The sequence below is a fragment of the Pithys albifrons genome, chromosome 3 (assembly GCF_047495875.1).
Source record: "Pithys albifrons albifrons isolate INPA30051 chromosome 3, PitAlb_v1, whole genome shotgun sequence".
NCBI lineage: Eukaryota > Metazoa > Chordata > Aves > Passeriformes > Thamnophilidae > Pithys > Pithys albifrons.
This window is the reverse complement of record NC_092460.1, coordinates 17,435,137-17,458,342: the sequence shown is the minus strand read 5'-3', so window position 1 is coordinate 17,458,342 and position 23,206 is coordinate 17,435,137. Positions and strand designations below refer to the sequence as shown.

At 37.3% G+C, this 23,206-nt stretch overlaps 1 protein-coding gene across 1 annotated transcript in view; it reads right to left on the bottom strand.

Moving 5' to 3' along the window:
• The window catches only part of CACNA2D3 (calcium voltage-gated channel auxiliary subunit alpha2delta 3), a 395,617-nt gene extending 376,137 nt beyond the window's left edge, over positions 1-19,480 (bottom strand). The window contains exons 1-2 of the mRNA XM_071549734.1: positions 18,763-19,480; positions 18,079-18,160 (exon numbers count right to left, since the gene is read on the bottom strand). Coding sequence (XP_071405835.1) covers positions 18,079-18,160; positions 18,763-18,881 — 201 coding nt within the window. The 5' untranslated portion in view covers positions 18,882-19,480. The remainder of the gene's footprint in view (positions 1-18,078; positions 18,161-18,762) is intronic.
• Between the last annotated feature and the right edge of the window lie 3,726 nt (positions 19,481-23,206).

The following is a 23,206-nucleotide window of genomic DNA, read 5'->3' as shown; positions in this document are numbered from 1 at the left end:
AGCAAGGAAAGGGCAGATGACACTGTATTGGTGTCACAATCTCCACAAACCACTGCAGGTCCCATCACACCTCAAGACACTTCTCTGAGCAACTGAGCTGAGACGAGTGGAATATTATGGACTGCCTTTTCCTTCAGTTCACAAGTATTGAATTCTAAGGTTTTTTTTCAAACTATAAGCCATATTAATGTCGGATATTTAAGCCTGACTTGACACATTTTAAGCTAATAGGGCCATTCAAGCAAATAAGGCTAAATAAGTTTAAAACAATCGATACTGAAATCAATTAACTTTGCTTCCCAAATGGAACACTTTGAATGAGCTAACAAGTCTAAATACAATATTGGATTGTATTGGATACAATATTTTACTTTTAAGAGGAAATCAAAATACTTATATCCAGCTGATTAAAACATTTTCAGTCTACCTAGATGGTTTCTTGGTTTATGAATTTTTTTTGTACATTGCTAGCTTTGCTGGAAAATCTTACAAACCTTACAAAATTTCAATGTCAAAAAAATAAAAGCAACAGGAAAATTTTTCCAGATGCACAAAAAAATAAATTTCAAACAGCTTCACTCAAGAACATTTTTTTTTCATTTGTTTATTTACAAGTATACAACATCTTTATGGTAATGAAGTCACAACGGATTTTTTTTATCTTCAAAGGATTTTTTCCTTGAAAGGTCAAAGCAGCATCCAGAAGATATCTTACTGAAAAAAAAAAGCGTCCTGCTCTGACATCATCAGCCCTGGCTCTTTTAGTACAATGAACAATGTTATCCAATTTCACCTACTGCCTTTTTCTTTTTTCCCTTCCTTCTGTTTCATAATGGACTAGTGGTAACAGTTATGTAGCATAACACAGCAAACCTCTCTCTTCACAGTTTCTCCACATTCCAGAACAGCAGAACTGGGCAGGTTTTTTTCATGCCTGAACAAACACCACCTGCAATACACCATCTTGCTGCAGTACTTGGGTATTTTTATCCCTGCACAGGTAGAGCAATCCTTGAATGTATAATGAATACGTGGGAGGGGAGATCTATTCTGGAGGGGATTTTTTCCTATCAGCCTTTGCTTGTTCTCTGATAACATGGTTATCCAGGCTACAAAAATTAATAAAAAAGTTTGTCCTGTAATTCTTATCCAAACTTGGAATCGTATCACAGTTCTACTACATAATTTCTAAGGACCATTTAGGCAGAGAAAAGAAAGTACAGACAACATGGAAGGCAATGCTCATTAGTGATAAATTCCAAAATCTCAAACAGTAAGGTACATTAAAATGGCTCTATCACTTTTTAAATTTTCTTTTATCTAACCTCATAATGCTTTGAACAGTTACATAATATAGACAAATCTAGTACAAGATTTTCTGAGATTTTGGGGAGCTTTTTTAAAAGGATGGCATAAGGTCATATATATATATACAACGTATCTTGTAAAACGTGTCACTCAATAGCAATGAGAAAAATTCAGATGGAACAGGTAAATAGTTAAAAAATTGAATTTTAAATATGGAATTAACAAAAAAGAGGCATAAAACTATAGAAAAGCTATTTTTACCCCTTTTTAACACAATTAGTTAGCTCAAAGTCACATGATTTGCTTTAGTTGCAGGAAGTAACTGATCCAATTAACTGGTTTTTAATGGCCACCACCTTCATTTAAAGAAAAAGAGTAGGACTTTACAACTGAGGGCTATTTTATGCCTCCTCTATTTCCCTTTCATGGAATAATGTGGTGTTTCTTACTCTTCTTCAACCATGTATATATGCTATTTCATTAATACAGTGTTAAAGCCCAGAAAACTCTACCACAAGCACAGCCTAAGGTTTTACCTTATCCAGGATACTGGAATCTGACAATCTGAGTCTGCTTCCATTGTGTAAACATATTTTAATTGCTCTTAACACTCACTATAAATAATAATGATGGCTACCCTTCTTCACTTCAAAGTGTTACCTGAATATAAGTGTAACTATTGCCCACGAGATCCAGAAAAAGTGGTTCTTTCAAGGGAGGGGAAAAAAATGAAGATTATGAAATTGGAGAGATCAAAAGGTAATTTTATTAAGAAACCCATTTTTCTACATAAAATGAACTGCTTAATATAAATTTCAAAAATCTCACTACCACACATTTAAATACTTCTATGCTTAACCAAGGAGTCACACAATATGACCTATATGCATAGAGAGTAGTAAGAATCAAAACAAAAGCAAAACCTATGAAGGTCTCTTGAGTAAAGCAAATAAAATTAGGAAAAGAAAACAGATTTTTACCTGGTCTCTGAACTACCTGCAGTAACCTGTAACCAGTGCAGTGTAACTGGGCTTTGCAAAAAGTGGCTATAGGTGCCAGGAAGATTCTCAATGAATCCTGTGCTGCAGGCTGAGCTGCAATCCTGCTGCTAACAAAGCTGTGGGAAGTGGCAAGGCAAGAACAAATTTCAGGTTACACCTTTGCAACTGTTCAGCAGATGCAAAGTGCCACATAGCTATTAAAACCTAAACCTAACCTAGACTATCTCAAAGAAATTGCTACAAGACACAACATATGAAAGACAGAATCACTTGCCCAAGATGACCCCAGCAGCCCTGGTGACACACACAGCAACAGCCTCTGGGCCTCCAGAGTCCCACTTCCTTAGCACCAAACTAAAGAGGCCACCACCAAGTCGGACTGAGAGAAACAGTATGACAAAAAAAGAATGCTGGAAAATTTTCAGAATTTGCCTTTAATTAACATTTCCTTTGTTCCCATTCTCCCCTGCACACTCTCCTTTGTCTCCTGAACAATTCTTCCAGCTTTGGAAAGCTTAAGAGAGTGGTAAATGAAAATGTATTGTCATGTTCTACTAATTTTCCATACTTTCCTTTGTCTGGAAATATCAGTGGGCTCTAGAGATTACAGAATTAATTTAGGCCCAAAGGGGTGAAAAATTCACTATGAATAAGTTTTCTAAATGAAGTCACATTCAGTATCCAAGGCAAAGTTCTAGACTAAATGTAGTCAAACCCAAGGGGAATGTAAGAGGTAGAATGATACTGCGGAGATAGAGAGCTCAATGTTAACAAGTGACAGGACAAAAGGAAACAGCTTCGATTTGCACCAGAGGAGCAATAGATTGGATACTGGGCAAAATTTCGTCATTGAAAGGGTTGTCTAGCACAGAAACAGGCTGCCCAGGGAAATGGAGGAGTCATCAGCCCTGGAGGGATTTAAAAGCCATGCAGGTGTGGCACCTGGGGACATGGGTTAGTGGTGGACTTGGCAGTGATGGGTCAACAGTCAGACTCCATGATCTTAAAGGGTTTTTTTCAATCTAAGTGATTCTGTGATTTTATGTACATCAAATTGAGATAGTATATTTCTTAAGAGATAGGTACTGGGATATTTCAAAGAGCTGAGAAGGTATTAATGGCTTTACTATACACGTATGTATATAGAAAACTTAAGTTAGTACATAGGAGTAAGTCTGAAAATAGGATTAAAACTCCTGTATTATCAAAAAGCCAATTATCAAACAATATCAGAAATCTGAAGTAAGGACAGAGGATTGGGGGGAAGGAAATTAAATGTATCAGAAAGCAGAAAAATAAATGCTTAAGGCAAAAGATGTGTTGTATATCAAGCCACTGGTTAGAAAGGAAAAAAAGCAATTCTTCATGCATGACATACAGAAGGAGAAGAGTTAGTGCCACAGTAGGGCTACCAGCTCCTGTGGGAGGGAGTGAACAGAAAAATTAGGGAGTGCATATGCTGAAATCACTAGGGGAGAGAATTTTATTTTATTGTTCACCTACAAGAAATGGGATTCTATTCCAGTTACTTTTCCTTTCAGGCAAATAAACAAGGAAACAAAAGCTGTCTTTCAATTCTAACCTTCCCACCAAGGAGAAAAAGAAGTTGGCAAAGTACATACACTTCTGCAGTTAAAATAAATTACAGCTTGACTTAATGTGAAACCATCAAGAAGATTTATAATTACTCTTTGCATTTAAGCCATAACATTTTTCCAGTCTAAAGAACATTTCACCACTAAACATTCTCCACCTCTTTTCCAACAGAATATGGTTTCATTACAGATAACGCTCTCATCACTGTGTATGACTATTGTGGATATAAAAGAAAACTGGCAGGTTGCAGATCCAATCCTTCTGCAATTTATACAACACTCAGCATTCCAAGTATTGGTTTAAAGGCTTTCAAGGTGGCATAGAAGCCCAGCAGACACAGACCTGCTCATATACCCCAGATATACATGGAGATTATTTCTTTTCTTGCATGTCTCTTAACTAGCTGTCAGTCAGTAGCAATTCTTTTCTTCACTTTTCTTCTTTATATTATTTCTCATAATGATTTTAGCCATGGAGAGTCACCACAGAGTCAGCTATTCTTTTACAACATGTGAGCTATGCACCACTTTGTGCAAGAAGTTTTCATTAAAAGTATGCACAACGCCACCAGAAATGACCTTACTTCAGGCACAAGACAACTGCAGAGGTGCCACTCACAGCAACAAGCGAAGGGACTCCCATCTGCATTTGCCTCAGTTGACCCCAAACTGATGTGCATTCAAATGTTATGGTAATTAGTTTACTTTTAAATAAGATTGAAATAATAATGTTAATCCTGCAAACACCTTGTATGTTCCTAAGCCTTTGGAAACAGATTCTACATTATCCAGACTCCCAGACAGTTCTCTTTTGACAGCACTGCTATGTATGGGAAGCTACAGAAAATTAACGTGCTCAGTCAACTAGATCATTCATCCACACCTGCCTATGAACCACAGAGCACCACAGCAACTAAAACACACACCACAAAAGCAGATTTTACACACAACTTGTCATTAAAACTTTTTTAAACTACAGACAGAAAGCAGAATTTTCCACATCTTTATACACATGGAACAAGACACATATCAGAATTGAATTGCATAAGGTTAATTAACAGGTCAGGGCAAACCAGAACTATTGGGTTTCTGAAGGCCTTGAAAGAAGGATCATTATTTAATTCAACTTAAAGGCTGTACCAACTATCCAATGAGCATATCAACATTTCAGCCAAGATGAGAAAGGATCATCTCCACCAAATTAGGGAGTTGTCCTAAAATATAGAAAAAATTTGCTTTGAGCAACTGAAGTTCAAGCAATGGAAGCCATAGCACAGCCAGCCTGAATTTGTTGTCCTTTCCTACACAGCAGAAAGCCATAGGCTTTTGCTGGACTCTAGAGAGAAAGACATCCAACAGGAACAGAGGATTTGTGTGAAGAATGGGAATTTTGTACTTTTGACAGCATCGGTTTTTAGGTTTTGCATTTTACTGAAGAATCTCAAGAAGAGCTGAGTTAGCAGCCAGTTTTGTCTGACAAATTATGTTCAGAATAATTAGAGTTTTCAGTAATTCAATTCCTCTATATTTATAAACCAAGATAAATAAGCAGCATGTAATCAAATAAATATGACTCTACAAGAATAATACTATAGACTAACATTTGAATTATTCCAACACACAAGTATAGGTCCCAGTCCCTCATATAATGCTGTTTTCTACCATCCTTTTTCAGACAAAATTCCCTAGACATCTCGTAATTGGGGAAGTTCTACTGATCAAACATATATCTATATTAATGGCACGCTTAAGGGGGACCAGACAGGACTAGTGCCAAGTTATGAAGGCAGCTGAACTGTACTCCTGTTACACTGGGGTTGTACAGAATAAAGGGCTTCGGCCAAGTAGCCAATAATTTTTTTTAAAAAAGGTTACAGCATTCAAATACTAAGCATCTGAGAAGCTAAATACAAAAGTCAGAATTATGTCACTACTAAACTCAGTTTAATTGCAAAGCCTTTTATGAATTGGAATTTACATTTCTTAGCATATACTTTCCTCTTAATTTCAATTCTTGGCACTGGTTTTAAATCTTGGAACCCATGCATTTCAAAAATAGCAAACTTGACCTTCCAACTGTGATATATATTTTTAACATGAAAATTATTCATTTAATAGATATGACAAAAATAATCACTAGAACATGTATTGCCTGAATTTTGTACAAATGTACTCTCCAACTGCATTTAACTGTTCCACTCCTCTTCATCTTATTACCTTTACGTGTCCCTGTTTTCACTTTTAGATGTTTTTTGAGTTTGCAGTGGCTTCCTGATATGACTCCTCCCTGCAATTTCTCTTGACAGAAAGATAATGTAACTTCACTGGGGCAGTAACTTCCTTCCCTTCCCAAAGATTTCAAAGGTTAAAATACCATAAGTTAATGAAAAGATAATTTTATGAACAACATTTGTATTTGCATAACCTCCTCTCCTTCTTATGTATAAAAGTATTATTAAGCTATTAATCATTTTATTTCTGCATAGCTTTCCTCAGGTGACCAGATCCTCACTACAGCATTATGATTACATCTGCTCAAGGCATAGAAAAAATACATTAATGGTTAAGATTTTCAAATAAAAAAAAGCAATGACTATAAACAAGTGGGAGTAAAGAGAAGGACAGACTAACAAAGAACACATGAAAATAAATTTCTATGGTATTTGCAATATAGACAGAAATAGATATCCAAAAAAGGATAAAGAAAACTGATTTCCAAATTCATTGCATGTGAGAATTGTGAATTGGACTCTGTAATGAGTCTTATTAGTTGGACCTTACTTGGAAAAAAAAAGAGTTCAGAAAAAGTCTGAAGGATTTGGACAAAAAAAAATTATTGCAAACCTCTAGTTAATATGGAGAATGGATAATAATAAAAAAGTACAAGGATGGAAAAAATTGTATAAGGGAAAGAAGAAAATATTTGAAAATTACTTTCTAATATCAGCATAGTATATCACTTTGTATTCAAAGCATAGAGTGGGTTCATTCTCTGACAAGAAAGGGTTCCATTCCACTTGCCAGCACAAAGCCATAGGGAGATTCATTGCCAGCTACAGATACCAAATATCAACAGCAGAAATAAGTGAGTTTCTATCAATTTTTCAGTTATTTAAGACTGTTACAGAAAACCATTCATCTCTTCAGTAGTGAAAGAAGTTTTATATATAAAGTGTGTTAAAATGAATGCTTTTCAGCTCTCAGACCTGATCCATTCCATCTACTTTTCTTTACTTCCTTATCCATATGCTAATGATGTTCCTCACCACCTGATTCTCTCCATATACTAAACACTTTTCAAAAGTGTTGCTCCTCATTCAAACTATCTCAAAGGTTAAAAGTTTAAAGAAGGCCCATTTTACACAGAAAAGACAGGCAAAAGTGCATCCATCTGGGCAGAGGGGAAATCCTGCTTGAGGTTTTAACTTTCAATTCAAGGCTTCTGGCACTGTGGATGAAATCCCACCACCACATGGACCACACTGCTATAGACATTACAGGTTAAAACAACATCATGCTTAAGGGCTCTTCACTGAATTCTGGCCACCAAGTTAACCATCAAGAAAGTTATCACAGTCTTAAGATAAAAGCCAGATATATCTGAAACTCAGACTCCTGCCCTAGATTTTAATAGGGAAATGAAAATCTGAGTTGACCAACAGAAATTCTCCAGTTTTCTTTCATCACCATTCCCTGCCAAAATGTCTTTTCATGGAAAGTTTTAGGGGGATGTCAGAATTCATCCCTACCTTTACTGCAAAATTATGTTGCAGCTGGTAATGAGAGGTGGAAGTCTGAAACTGAAGTGACTACTCAATCTTTTTTGTATCATGCCATCCATATCATCTTTCTTGTTGTGCTTTGATGAAGAAACTGGAGAAGATATTGCAAAAGGCACAATGTGCATAGGGGGTAATAAATCTGCTGTATGCAGATAGCCACTGGCTGCAAGTCATAATATAAAGCTTTACTCTTAGCCTCCTACCAGTTTTCATTATCAGGGGAAAATTCTATTAATGTAATGTGATAGCATCATGTCCAAACAGCTCGGCAGTCACACATTTCATACAGCTGTCATCAAATGATACTCATTTAGCTTCAAGGTAAAGCCAAACTTTGAATGTTTTTCCTTTTTATCTTTGAGGCTTTGTTACTTTAGAAGATAATTATCTAATTTTGTGACCAGTGATGTGTTCCCAACACACCAAATTTTAATACCCGCACTACGTAGATTTTTGAGTGTGTGTGTCTTGAAAATTAATGACTTTAGAGAGCTTGACACAAAATATTCAGAGTATATTGAATGACCAAACATTAAAATGTGATCCAGAGAAATAATACGAACACTACATGCCGTGGCCCTGACCAAAGTTTTCATGATGCCCTTCAAAGAGCATTTTCTCAGTGCTTTTACCTAACAGGCTACAAGTACTATGACTTCAACACTTTGATTCCTGCTTTTTTTCAGTAAGCAAGTCAGATCTTTGTTTGTGTATAAATGCACTAAGAAGTCCCTTGACAGCTACTGTAGAATAAAATATAAACAGACAATAAAACATAAAACCTTCTGCCAGCTGACAAATCATTTCAATACAACACTAAGTTCACTTAAGATACCACGAGTGATAAAGACAGTAAAAGAAATGGCTAATGAAGCAACTGGGAGCTAAATGGTCTGGTTTAGCCCTAGACTAGAAATTAAATTTCTGTGTTACCATTACAAATTAAAAAGCCTTCTATTCATGCAATCAACTTAGTGGGAATTACTCTTGAGACTTGATAATTATGGGAGCAGTTACATATTCCTATTGTGAGTGGAAAAAAGCCCACCTGAATATCAAACAGCAGAGAATTCAGCTGAAGAGCCTATAAAGTTACTGAGTAGTATTTTATAAGAATAGGTCAGAAAAAGCATTGAGACCTGATGATGCAACTAAAAAATTGTACAATATTATCTCTGCCTGGGGCCTAAGAGAGGCCTGGCGTGACAGTGTCGTGCCCTTCCATGCCTGTGAGGAGATGAGGAAGATGATAAACCAATGCTATTTATGGAGATGTACAGCTGGAGAAGTGACACACAAACTGAAAGGGGAACTTCCAGCTCAAGTAACCTTGTCTGGAGTAGAGACAAGCATTGGAACAAAAGAGGTTGTGGCATCACTGTCCAGGAAGATTCTGAACATCAGATTCAGAGCCCAAAGAAAGTTGCACTGATTTCAGCTTTCATCTTGCTTTGAGCAGAATTCCAAATTAAAAGACCTTCTAAATCTTCTTGCAGAATAAATTATTCCACAATTACAGAAATTATGAAAAACTGAGTTCCATAGTGTAAGACAGCAAGACAGCTGCACAAAGGGGGATAAGGTTTCGTTTCCAGAACTAGTTTTGCCAAGTCATTAATGTCAAACACAAAATTCTGAGTATGTAGAGTGCAATTAAAATTTTTAAATTCAGTATCGCTGTATTTAACCAACATTAATAAAAGGAGATCTATGAACTTGCACATTGTGAAGGAATTATGTTAACATATAATCTGCCACCTGCACAGAAGTCAGGCAAGTCTGTCAACTCCAGATTTTGAGTACACCAAGGAAAACATTCCATAAGACTATTAGAAGCTCAAAAGCAACTTCCACCCTTTCCTAAAAACTGAGAGCAAAGATTCAGTAAGGAAACTGTCAGTCATACATGTAAATAAGCCAACAGTCAACAGGATCCATTCATTAAGCCCCCATATACTGAATTATAGACACATACTTCTCACGTTATGTCCCCAATCTTATGAATAGATTGGGTCACATTATCATTTGCTTTGTTAATGGACATGAGAATGACTTTTTCCTTCTTCTTTTACTTCCTTAACCTTGGTGCTCTAAGATTTCATAATCTATTTTGAAGGACAAATAACAAGAACTATCTCTAAGTGCTTCATGTATTATAAAATTATTTATGCAAAACATTTGGCAACAGTCTCAGAAGAAAACATTTCTCTCTAGAAAATCTGCCCATTTTAAAAGAGAAAAATTAAAATATAATAAGGTTGTTCAGAAAGAGGAGGACAGAGGGACAAAGACAACAATAAAACAAGTCAAATTAAGGAAAGTAAAAGCAAAACAAAGGAGTAGGAGGAAATGCTTTAACAAGGAAAACACCTAATATTTTAGAAATTTCTTCGAGCACCTTAATGAAAGTATTGATTTAACTCTTTGCAGTTGTTTTAGGAATCTTGACAGACAGAAAAAATGGTTAAAAACAACTCTCTGACAAACTCTCTTGATTAAGAGTCATTGCCAGAACCTGGATGCCTCAAAAACTCTAACAAACCAAACAGGCTCTACTTAAAGAAGTAAAATTCCAGCTTAAGGAAAACTCTTCTCAAGAGTAAGAAGAGTGAAGAATAAACTTTACTATCAACAATTGTTGACACTTAGTAAAGCACTAGAACTTGTGGCAGGCTCATAAGGAATAAACCAGGAGTTTACATCTGATCATTTCCTTCTTCCTCACTGGAACATCCCATTGTCTTACGAGTCCCAGTGAAGTCCATTGTTATGTAATTAATAGTCACACTTAACATAAGAATATGCTGGAACTCCTGGAAAGCAAACCCTGCTGTTGTCTTACCCTATGGATGTTTGGCTTCAAGTTCAACAAGAAACAATGTGAACAGTCTTCTTTATCCAACATGTTGAGTCCATTATAGTCAATATATTTAATCTTCTACAGTAAAAATCCAGGTATCTTAAGAAAACCATTTGATTGTGTGTGCGGTCCCATGGTGTAATGGTGAGCACTCCGGACTCTGGATCACAAGGTTGTGAGTTCGAGTCTCAGTGGAGACCATACCAGACAGTTCAATGCCTCCCTGCCATCCGATCCCATCAGATCTCAGATGCTCAGCAGGGTTAGCCCCGGTCAGTACTGGGTGCTGTAGACAGTCCTGAGGACTTCACTGCCACTGTCCGAGCTCGCTCAGCCATGGCAGATGGACCTTAGGACTTAAACGGTGGGGCCAGTTCTGTGCACCCTGTGCCTCACCTAAAAAATCCACTGCGCAGGCTCGAAGGGCACACCCACGTGGGGACAGCCCTTCCCAAAACTTCATTCACGAAGTTTGGCCATACATACATGATTGTGTGTATGGCCAGCACAGACTGTTTTCATAACCTGTTTCTGCTCTGAAAGTTGAAGAACTCTCCAGCTATGCCTTAAGGAGATAAAGTCACAAAGACTAACAGATACAGACATCAAAGAAGAACTACAATTACTGTCATTGCTTATAGTCCTAAATAAAAGATGTAGCTCATCTTCCTAACATAAGGCAGGGCAACAAGATTGACATAATGACCAAACCACAAAAGTTCTGTGTTATTTCAGTGTTTTCCTCCAGTAAAAAATAAAAAATAAACTGATAGTAGGGAAAAATTATTGTTGTGTTTAAAGAGAGTTCTTATTCATCTACATATTTATATTGCCATATCTTATTTCAAGTTCAATACACTCACTGCAGAACCTGTACACTCCTGTGTGAACAAGTCTGTCTCAACCAATCACAACCTCCTCGTTTCTTACATCATCATCCTCAAAAACAGCATCCTGGTTATCAGCTATAGCACAGGTAATTTCACCTGTAAAGTCCAAGGAGATGTGAGGATAGGATGTCTACAGAAATTATCTGTCCCTGGAATTTGTCACCTCTGGAAAGGCTACCAAGACCCTCACCAACTTCTCTACAACTATGATTTTTTTAAAAAGTGGTTTTTTCCCAACTTCCTTTTTAAATATGAATCTTGCAATGATTTGGTTATTCACGCTAAGTACTTCAACTTTACACAAATGAACTTGGCAGATGGTAAAGAGGATCACAAAAATTTCCATGTAATTTTGCAAAAACAGAAAAAGCAAAATGGAACTTCACAAGAACTACATATTAATCAGAGTATTTCATTAAAACCTGTCAGTGAAGCTTCTACAGCAAACTAAAATACAGCCTACCCTATCAATATATAATTTGTGTTGTACAATGTGTAAGTGCTTATCATCAGCAACAAAAAATTGTACCCTACAGAACAGTAATGACATTTGAAAGAGTAGAGTATTGATTAGCAGTTGCTTAAAAGTGAATCACCACTACAATACAGCATCTATTCATGGCTCTACATACTTTTGCTGTCAAGATAATTTGCATGAAGACCAGTTCCTTTAACCTTGAAATGTAAGCATTTTCCAATACAGGATGTGAAAACAAACAGCCCTAAGTGCATTAAGCAAAGGAATTAGCATTCACTTTTTTGCAAGATCTGGGGTTTTCCAGCTGAATTGTCCGCTCGATAATTTCCATATTAAAAGACATTACTGAAAGTGTAATGCATGTATCATAAACTTACTAAGGCCATCTACATTTCTGTTACATGCTAACAATAGAACATATTTACTTTCAATAATACAAGTAAGAGGATCACACTCAGCTTGCAAAACCCAGAAAGACACAGAAAATACTGCCAAATAAAGAGTGCTATGGCAGAAGAGCATGAATCTACCATGGCTTAAACCAGGGCTTTCCTTTTAGTTACAGGGAAATATAAAACATGATATTTGATACTCAGGCTGATCTAGATTACATTTTAAAAACATTAGCAACACCAAAAAAAAATTATTACTTCTGTCATAACATTCCATCCGGAGATGAGAGTGTAGATCATTCAAAATGCAGATCTAACATCACTGAAGGCAAAGAAAATTTTTCAATACTTCCAGAAAAAGCAGAACTTTAGTACAAGAAAGAAGGAAAAGGTATTCTTTTTTATGGGGAAAGAGAGAACACAGTACTTCAAGTTTGATAACACTGTGATCTTTTCCTCTACAGATCCATGTGCTACCTGAACATTAGTATGGAACCCAGCAGGTTTTCCCATCAAATACATATGAATGTGTTTGACTTTTTATTCTTGAACAAAGAAAAATTAAAATATATATCAAGAAGAATTTACATCTTCATGTCTACAGTTAACACTAAATACTTCAAACACACTGAAATGCTCTGTAACTAGTTTGGTATGGAGAATAACCTTGCCATTCATGTTGCCCAAAGATCTGCAGGAATTAAAGGGAATGGAGGTTAAAGCTCGCAAGTTCCAAAACATCATTCACATGAATCATCAGAATTACATAGGTTTAGCATTCTCAGATTCATATTTCATTTTCTAAGGTTTCATTTTACTTCAGTGCTAGGAGGCACATTCTACATAATCCACATATTAAGAGTTTGAATTATAATGAAGTAGCTCTGAATAGAGCTTTTGGTAAAGCTTTACACCATTTACTTGCCTGGTGGGGTTTTGAATTTGGGCTTTGGGGTAGGTGTTGGTTCTGGTTGATGGACGAAGGGTGGTGTTGCTGTTGGTTCAGGGTTTTTCACAGGAGTCATGCTATTTGTTTTTGTGGTTGGGAGTTTTATTATTTTTTGAATTATAGTCATAGGCTACAGGATTTTTAACACATTTTTTTCCTATTTGATAAAAAAAACCCAGTGTTTTTTTTAAGTTTTAAAGTAGCTCAGCTGGCAAAAGTTAAGTTGATATCCAAGAAGTCAGTCCATGTCTATCCTTTAAATTGCATATCTCAATCCTACTGACCCTTCAAAGGAGTAGTTGAAGAGTCTCCAGCAAAGAAACTGCCTACAAAGACCAAAACCCACACAACGCTGAATAAAAGAAAGACAATTCATGTCAAGATAATTGGACTAAACTTCTCTAAGAATTTAAATCACTATTATGCAGTTTAGAACTAAAGATAGAAGCACTGTATGAATCAGATTCAGCAGCTGAATGCTAATTGATCCAAATCACCCCGTTATGTTAGTTTTGCACTGACGAAACTCCCAAGATGCAGCAGCACACCCAGGCAGTAGGACAAAATGGAATTCTGCATCTTTAAAAGTAGGAATGCCCTCCTGATGGAAAAACTGGCTTTGAGAAAACACAATGATTTGAGAACTCCTAACACAATGCAGAATCTGTTGAAAGGAGTAGGCAGATGCAGACTCCAGACTGCTTCAGACCAAGGCAGCCAGCGCTTACATAACAGGGAAGGCTCCAGGAGACGACTTACATAAGGAAAATCTGAGAGCCCTAAACAAGCTCATCAGCTGTAAGAAACCTTTGTGGAAGAACCAAAAAATAAAGGGTATTTTCACTTAGAAATTGTTCCTGCACCTGCAATAAAATAATATTGAACGTTCAGGACAAAAATCAAGAATTATCAAAATCCAGAATACTTAAGGAGAAAAAAAAAGTCTCCTCAAAAGGAATCTGAGAAAGCATAGACCATGCTGCATTTGCAGAGAAACAGGCCCTGCATTGATTCGGAAAAGCTTTACTGTATAACAACAATTACTTTTAATGTTAACAGAAGGCACATTATCGGCATTTTATGCTTCCATTTTATTACTACTATTATCTTGCAACAGTGTGGCACTGAAAACACATTAGTATCATGGACACTGTAATGTGAAGAGTAGTATTGCCCAAAGTCTGTTTTTCCAAAACTCTTACCATAGCAGCTGAAGTGAAGATCCCTCTGACACCCAACCCTCTCTTTGCAGCCTGTACCTGAAGCCTGGCTGTGCCAGTGCCCTGCACTCTCATATTTAGTCCAGGACTCACTAAACTCAGAGTGTTTTCAAAAGAAATGTAAAGGAGGGTCAAGATTCAAATAAGACAAATGTCTTTTGAGAGTCTAAGAAGTAAAAAAAGGACATGAGACAAAATCTGAGTAAATTCTTAGGGCCCCAGCAGTATTGCAAAACATTAAGAGTATGAATATCTACACAGCACCGAGAAGCTTCTTGTATGCTGCCAAATCTATATGACACTCCAGAAATCAGGCAAATTAGGAATAATACCGTCCTATTTTCTTCTGGATGTTTTTGTTGTACACTCAATAGTCTTTCATCTCTTTAAAAATGTTCTACTCCTTGCTTTTAAGTCCTAATTTGCTTAAAAGCTTACCATAATTGCTGAAATTATTTACCAAACTATTGTAATTTTCTGAGATACTTACAGTGTCTGTATTTCAACTAAAGTCAATTTGGGGAAAAATCATATGTCCCAGGTATTTTTAAGAGGCACAAAAACATATCCAGATAAGATTATCATAATTAAATAAAATTATAAAACATTCAATTAAGATAATGTAAGTAGCAGTCTGGTTTTTTAAAAAATAGTTTCGACAAGCAACCAAAGTATTCTTACTCATCTTTTAAAAACTCAGAGGGCACCAATGCTGGTGACTTACTTGATGTTCACAGCACAGTAAGACTTAAGAATTGTATCAACTAAATCACTATTCACAGATATAACCTGGCAAAATTTTGTTTTACTAAGTATCTCACATAATTTCATTTGCTCAATGAAATTCTAGCATGGGACAAATGACTCTTAATGTGCAAAGCATTTGGGCAGTGCAGACTGACAATCATGCCTTGATTTCAAGTGCATTGCTCTGAAAGTAGCGCTCACTATGTATGCTGACAAAATGAATTAAGTAACCTTTACATTAATTTTTCATTTAGCAAGCCTTTACTAAGCTAAATGGTACTCCAAAGCAGCTGGCAATTGAGAAATCTATACTGCCCAGATCCATAATCATACGCCCATTTTATATCTTCACTTGTTTAACAATGCTTAATTCATAATCAGGAAATGCAGGTTCCTCCTGTAATATCAGAAGTCTTGTTGCTTCTAAAGGCAGAGTCTTGACTTTAAAATGACGTGGACTCTGATCACTCAGAGCTCACAGTAAATACCAAAAGGATTCTTGATGCCTGGCTACTGGAGAGGGAAAGGGTGGGGAAAAAAACGTTTGCATTTAGAGCTCTCCTGTGCTATCACCTCCTTAGCTGTTGTGACAACTTCTGTCCCTGACTTTGCATGTTGAAAATACTTGCAAATCTTGAAGTTTCATATGGTTTACAAGCTTACAGAACAAATATACTTCATAACAATACAAAAAAATACATGTAAAACTCATCTGTCATGCAGGCTCATTTGCCACAATCAACAGCAGGAAATAACAAGCTTAAACAGACAGAGTTGCTTGGAATTCTAAATAAAGAGCAACATAGATCTTATAAAAACTACTGTAACCAGAAGAGAAAAAAGAAAAAAAACCCAAACACAACAGATGATGTGACAGAGGAATAAAAATGCTCTAAATACCTGTCAAACCTGTGTTTTGTATTTTCTCTTTCATTCAATAATGAAATATCATAACAAAAGCAAAAAAACCAAAACAGCTTGTAATGAATATACACTGTCCACCTTCAAAAGCAGGAGCACAGACGTGTTAGAGAAACAGAAAGGATGCTGATGAAAAGCTAAAATGAATAGCTTCCAATTACCTTCAATTATAACAACCAATAGGAAGCAATCTTACTACTTCAGAGGGAAAAAATACATTACAGAAGGGATGGCAACAGCATCCACTGTGAGGAAGAGAAGGACCATTAAGGGTCTCGCACTGATCCTCCGTGCATTTTAACACAACTGCAGAACACTGAATGTTCCACGTTCTTCTAGCAAACGTTGAGCTATCTGCATTTGGTAGGTTTAATTTTTAAAGCCATTTTCACACAAAAATGGCTCTGCATGGAACAGTTCCAAAGTTAAATAAAGATAGTTGTTTGTTATAGCCCAAAAACAAATTAAAGCCTTTTAATAATACTTGATTAGAATCTAATGAAAACTGAAAGCTCCATCTGCTTTATAAATTTAAGGTGTTCATACAAAACCATGACGATGTAAGACTACACAGACTTTAAAGAATGAACTTGAAGTACAACAAATATTGAGTATCCAGATTTTCAGAATGAAATGAAAGTTGCCCAACATACTGAGTGAAGCCATTTAAAGGCCTTGAAAGGTAGTAAGAGACCTCAAATATATTTGTTCTTAATAGCTCTGTATTTTAGCTTAGTAAAATTCATATTTTACAGTTCTGGGTATACAACTCTGAAAAGACAGATACTGCTAAGGAACTCATATGCCTTTGGTAATTATTAAGTCAGTTGCTTTCATCTTCAAATGATAGCATAAGCTTTTTATTTCAGCTGCTACATATACTGTCTGTTACATAATTTCACACATATATAAGTCTTTCAAAATAGAAGCTACAAGCTTGAGGAATACTTTCCTTCATAATCAGACGAAAAATAGAATTAGTGCTACTCAGAACCAAAATTCATGTCTACAAAATCAGCAGAAATACATGGGTTGAATGAGTGTCTCTAATCAGTGAATGTCTCAATGTTTTTTCATTTACATATTGTATTTTTAGGATCATATGTTAAATGCCCCAAAATCGCAGTCTTAGTCTTAACATATTCCTCTTGGTCTCATATTTTTTCAGCAATTGTGGTAAAAATAAATTGTTTACAATACAGAACTTTACTATAGGTTGCACATTTAAATTAGAGTAGACAAAGTCCTTGATATATATCCAATACTCACATCTGCTTTTTCATTACCCTCTACCCCAATTATGTGCACTTATACCAATTTCTCAAGTTTTTGCAATACTTCACTAGCTTATTACCCAGCTGTGCAGCTGAGCAAGAAGATAACCACATTCATTCCCCTTATCTGTAATGATGTAATACATCCCAGCACTGGGTTGAGATGATTGGGGGAATAATGGGATTGTAAAAACTGCAGAGATGACAAACAACAGTGCAGCCGCCTTCTCCTAAAACAGTGAATTGCAAACACACAGCACAGGGTGAAATAACACAATATGCACTAATTCTGCTCCTTCAATGAAGTTACCATTTTTCATAAGAAACAGCTGTTTCTGCACAGAAACATCATCACAATGCAGCAAACAGATTAAATACCCGTAATCCAGGCTGAAGCCTAGGCTTAAAGAAATAAAAGTGTTGGAGTTTACTTTTGAATGATAAAACAAACAAGTCATCCAAACAGAAAAACATCCCTTTAACCAAAGACTCTACAGATAATGCAGTGCAATGAAAGAGTCATCAGGGACTAGCATACAATACAAAAATAGATCTTGAACAAAAGCACATACAGCACTGCTTTTCTATTCATTTAAAAAATTAAATCTGCCTCCATTTTCTCTGTTAAAACCTTTCCTATTACAACTGAAGAAATCCTTACCTTCTGCAGGAGCTGGGAACCTGAGTATTTGGCTGCAATAGATTTGATCTCTCCACCAAATGCTGAGGCCCAAAGCTTTACTCTGTGAAGAAAAAAAGGGGCAGAAGAAATGTAATACACATGTCATAGCAAAGCAACCCAGACTGTAACAGCTTCAGCTGCACTCAGAAGGATCCAAGCAATTTTGCATTAGTGAGTTCACTAAGGAACCTAAGCATAGCAAAAGATCAGTAAAACTGTTCAAGTAAAAGCACAAACTAGACACTGTGCTAAGGTAAGGCCTCTGATATGAGACTACCAAAGTGCACTGTTAAAATTTAAAGAATCAACAGAAACATGTTTTGCCACAACACAATGCATATCTCCATTGAAAGGAATGCAGCAAATAAACAGGCAAATCAGTTCTGAATGATAAATTCCCACATGAGAAAGAGTTAACAGCATCAGCTTAAGCACACACTAGCTCTTAAGACACTCTGGCCAAATACTCCACCAACACATGCTTCTACAATAAAATCAAAGTAGTGGTGAGCACCTTAGAGACTCCCACTTTAAACACAGCTGACAGAGGAGCAAAGGTGCCCCAAACAGTCAAATATCTGCAATACAAAAACATAAGAACTTGAGCAGTCAAGTTCTCATCCTTGAACATGGTCCTGAGAGGAATAGCATGAAAGCACTTACACAGACAAGGGGATCTGCTGCTCCGATCCAACCACATCCACTAAGGTTGTGTTAAAAGCTGTCCAGAAGATAAAGAAAACCCCCCCAAGAGCCCGAAGAAGATTCACATTCTCTGGCATTGTGCCTCTCTGTGCCTGGAAAGATTTGGGGAAATTCAAGTGAACCTGAGTTCAGCAGCAGTAGGGTTTTGCTTCTACAGCCTCTTTCCCCACTCTTACCCCCTCCACTAGAACAACACTGGAGAAAAATCACAGCTCCATCCTCATCCCTCCAAAGAATGACCCTCTCAATGTAATGGAAGGAGCAGACCAAAAGCGAAGCTCTAATGACTTGAAAACTATTGTGTCCCTGGTAACAGCAAAGCGTTTTCCAGCACTACTGCAGCCACTTGCATGTAGTTCTTTACAACTCCGCAGTCAGCAGTGTGCTGAAGTTACTTCAGTGACCTACTGCTGCTCCAAAGTGCCCTTAGCAGCAAGAAAGCAGACTATTGATTCCAACTGGGGAGGCTGTCTTCTCGCAATTACTGCTCACTTCGCAAATGGAAAGCTGCCTAGAGTTCTCCTTTCCCGCGCCGATAACCTCCAGCCTTCAGACCAGATCAAGTCAGCCAACGCATTGGTTCAGTGGAGCAGGAGCTGCAGCCTTTTAACGGGATAGCGCCGACACAGGAGGAGCTGGACCAGAGGGAGGGTGCCTCTGCACGGCAAAAGCAGAGAAAGTCTGGACGAGCTGAAAGTGTAGTTGAGCCCTTCCAGGAAGGCGAGAGGAGAGCGTTGCACATTGCCGGGGGCTGAGCCAGGGAGGGCTCGGCAGGGCTGGCAGGGGCGGGGGGTGGGGGCCGTGCACACCCACCGGAGACCCGGCCAATTCAGGCAGGGCACCGCTGCATGACAAGCATCTGTCTGTCACACAGCCCGGAGAGGCGAAGGATGGCCGGAGCTCAGCTCTTGCACTGCCGGCAGCGCGGAGCATCCCGGCCGCGGCGCCGCACCGAGCGCGCAGGCAGGCGCAGGGAGGAGAGCGGTCCCCGCCGAGGCAGCATCGCCGAGAAGCGGGAGCGGCGGGTTCCCGGAGAGAGCCCCGGGTTTAGGTCAGGCGCGCACATTTAATTGAGTCATCTATAGCACGTCCTTCTGCATAAAGGCACGTTTGCTGCTTCCTCCCACGCCGAAGCGCTGCAGCGAGTCACTATCCGAGAGATCCCGACTAGCAAAGGCTTATGAATGAAAAGAAATGCAGCATAAGTAAATCAATGCTGGCTGACTCCAGCCTATGAATAAATTATTAATTTGTGCTCATAGAAAAATCCTCCTGATATAGCAAATATAGGATTACAAGTTCCTCCACTGAGAGCGCAGCCTGGGGAACAGGAGGGATTGGTCCAGGTATTTTTGTTGTTGCATTTTAAAATCTATCCTCCCTCCTTTTGCTTTTATTCTTCTTGATCTGCTTTTTTCTCACCTCCTTCTCCACTAAATGCACAGACTTAAAATAGCAACTCAACTTTAATGTAAATAAGTATGGCAAGACCTGGAGATGATCTGAGCATGGGCTGAGTCATCCTTGCATCATACAATATAGCTCCAGTGTCCGCTCCAGAATTCTAGTTTCTTCCCTCTTTAGTTAGAATTAACACCTCAAAATATTCACTCTGCCTTCCTATACAGTTCTTGTCTTGTTTAACATTTTCTGTCTTGAAGCTGGAGATGTAGTTACCTGCATTTTTTTCCACATTAACTTTTCTGAGAGCACTGAACAGTTTGCTGTAAATATCAAAACCTTTATTCAGTACCTGGCTGACAAAAGCTTTCTGAATTCTCAGGAGAAACTAGAAATTTAAAGACAGAAAGACTATCTTAAGGGAACTGTATAGAGCAGAGTAGCACAGTACCCTGCAACTTTTACCACCCACCGACCACCCCCACCAGAAACAGTCAATAGCTCATATTACACTCTATACTATTACCTTTATAAGGAGACAATAAAGAATTTTTTGTTAAAAGTGAAATTTATTTTGTGTATTAATCATTGTGAAAGACCTATTATCTGTACTGTTATTGTGAATTTTCTAAGCAGTGTTTTAAACATGCTGCCATGTCACCAGGTGTTCAGCTTACCTACAGGCAAAAATGTAAAAATGCATATGGCTAACAGTATATAATAAATTATGTGCCCCTTTGAACATATTACATAAACAATAGTATCTTTTCAAGCTAGGAATAAAAAAAGAACAGTAGACTGCCTCAATACTTGTGCTGTTTAGCTCTTTTTGCATGCTAAACAATGTCAGGAAAGAAATTCAGAAGACTCATTTTGCAAGATTCAAACTGTTTTTACATTAACACAAATCCTTATCTGCTTCAAGTCAACACAGCACCCTGGTGACAAGTGACAGCCTAGCTTCATTTTTCCAAGAATTATGTAAAGCCCTAGAAACTTTTTGAAAGCACATACAATGTGACTGTGTTCAACAGGTCTGAGAAATTCAACATATATTTAACACACACCTAATTATTGGCAAGAAAAGATGATAAAGTCACCTTGTCAAACCTTGACTTTATTTACATTTATCATACATTCAATACCTACATAAGAGCTGCAATTTATTCATTTGGTTTGTGTATAACTGGACATTCACATTTGTTTAATACAGAAATCATACATCTACTACTGCTAGTCTACGAAAAAAAATCATTTCAAAAAGAATATTTTGCTTGACGGCACAAGCTTGACCACCTTCTTTTGCATTAACAAACATTTGTGTGCACTATACCATAGAGTGCTTTCAGCAGCTTTCTTTAATGAACAGTGGTTATGCCCGTGCAGCAAATCAGTTCCTCTCAATAATTCAGTGAATAGAAAGAGAGATTATACCAGAACACACACAAACCACTGACCACTGGAAGTGCCACCACACTCTGTCACACTATTGTGTTCTGGCCTGACCACCACTGAGTATTCCTGATATGCAGATCACTGCAGTCTTTACACAAGGTTCAAAATTAATGTTCTCATAAGGATGCAGAAACTTTCCCTAAGCATGTTTTCATAAGGAAGGACCAAGGCAAACATAGAAAGAATAAATGGTAAGTTTGGCAGGTGAGTCCTTTGTACTAGGGATGGAAGAGTATGCTTCATTATTTGGTACAGCATCGTGATGTCCTGAAGCAGCAGCAGAAGAAAGACAAGTTTCAAAGAAACATAGTAATGAATTTATCTTTTGGAAGTCATGAGGCATTTCTATCATGTCCTTATGCTGTCATAGATAACTGCTGAATCTGGAATTATTGCTGACCCCACCACAAAAATATATGTACCGATAACTGACCACAGAAGGAAAACAATTATGCTCAAAGCAAATTTACATCATGAAACCAAAATGCTTCTTAGCATTAAGTTCAGGTGAGTTATTTATATGCCAGTGGTCTCAGAAGCACAGCTCCCTATACAAGTGTATCAAAACAGATTACCCTGCTCCTGGGCCCCCATTTTTAGGAATAAAAATGGCATCTAATTTCCTTCTGTGTCTTTGATGATCAAGCACAATGGCGCATTTTAGTTGCTCACAGAAAATGAAAGAAGCTGTTTTCCCCATGAAAGCAGAAATAAAATTTGGACATATGGATAAAATGTTATAATAGAAAGTCACAGACATAGTCAAAGAAACTTGATGAATTTCCAAAGGTTTTTCAGAGGATCACATTTGGGAAAATAACCAAGGGATTTAGAGGGGAAGGAAGAAAATACTTCAAACCTACCCACCCCAAACATCAAAAAATACCTACAAACGAACAAATAATTCAGGTCAAGGGCAAAGGGTAACGTGAGACACAAAGGCTAAAGTAGGGAATAGGGACTAAGAGAAAGTGCTGTACATAAATAGACATAGTAACTACATGATCCCATTGTTCTTTCCTCTGTCTTCCTCAGATATATTTACACATTTAGAAGGGTGCAGAAGCAGGGTCACATTTGCATCATCAGAGCATACTTTCAGGTGTGTGATCAGCCACGTATCAAGCCCTAATAAAAGTCAATCAAGAGGCATGGACAAAAAGGAACATATGGTGAAGGGGAGAAGAGTAGGAGGGAATGATATAATTAACACCAATGTTTATTGTATTTCTTTTTTCAGATGCTTATCTACAATGAGTTCTAAAAAGAAGTAATAAATATAGTACGTTAAAGTACTAAAAGCCTTGCTGAAGATGTAAGCCATCTCCACTGGAAATAAACTTTTTTAAAAAAATACAAGAAAGGAAATATGTCTGTTTATCTATATTACATATATATTAGAAGATTCAGATATTGCAAAAGTAGAAAAGCCCTAAGTACTCTGCATGAGGTGGTGTTAATACTTGCTGTGTACTGTATTCCTCTGCAATTCTAAATATTAAGATTATAATCCTTAGGTGTATTCACTGTAGTGAAATTTTTTTTG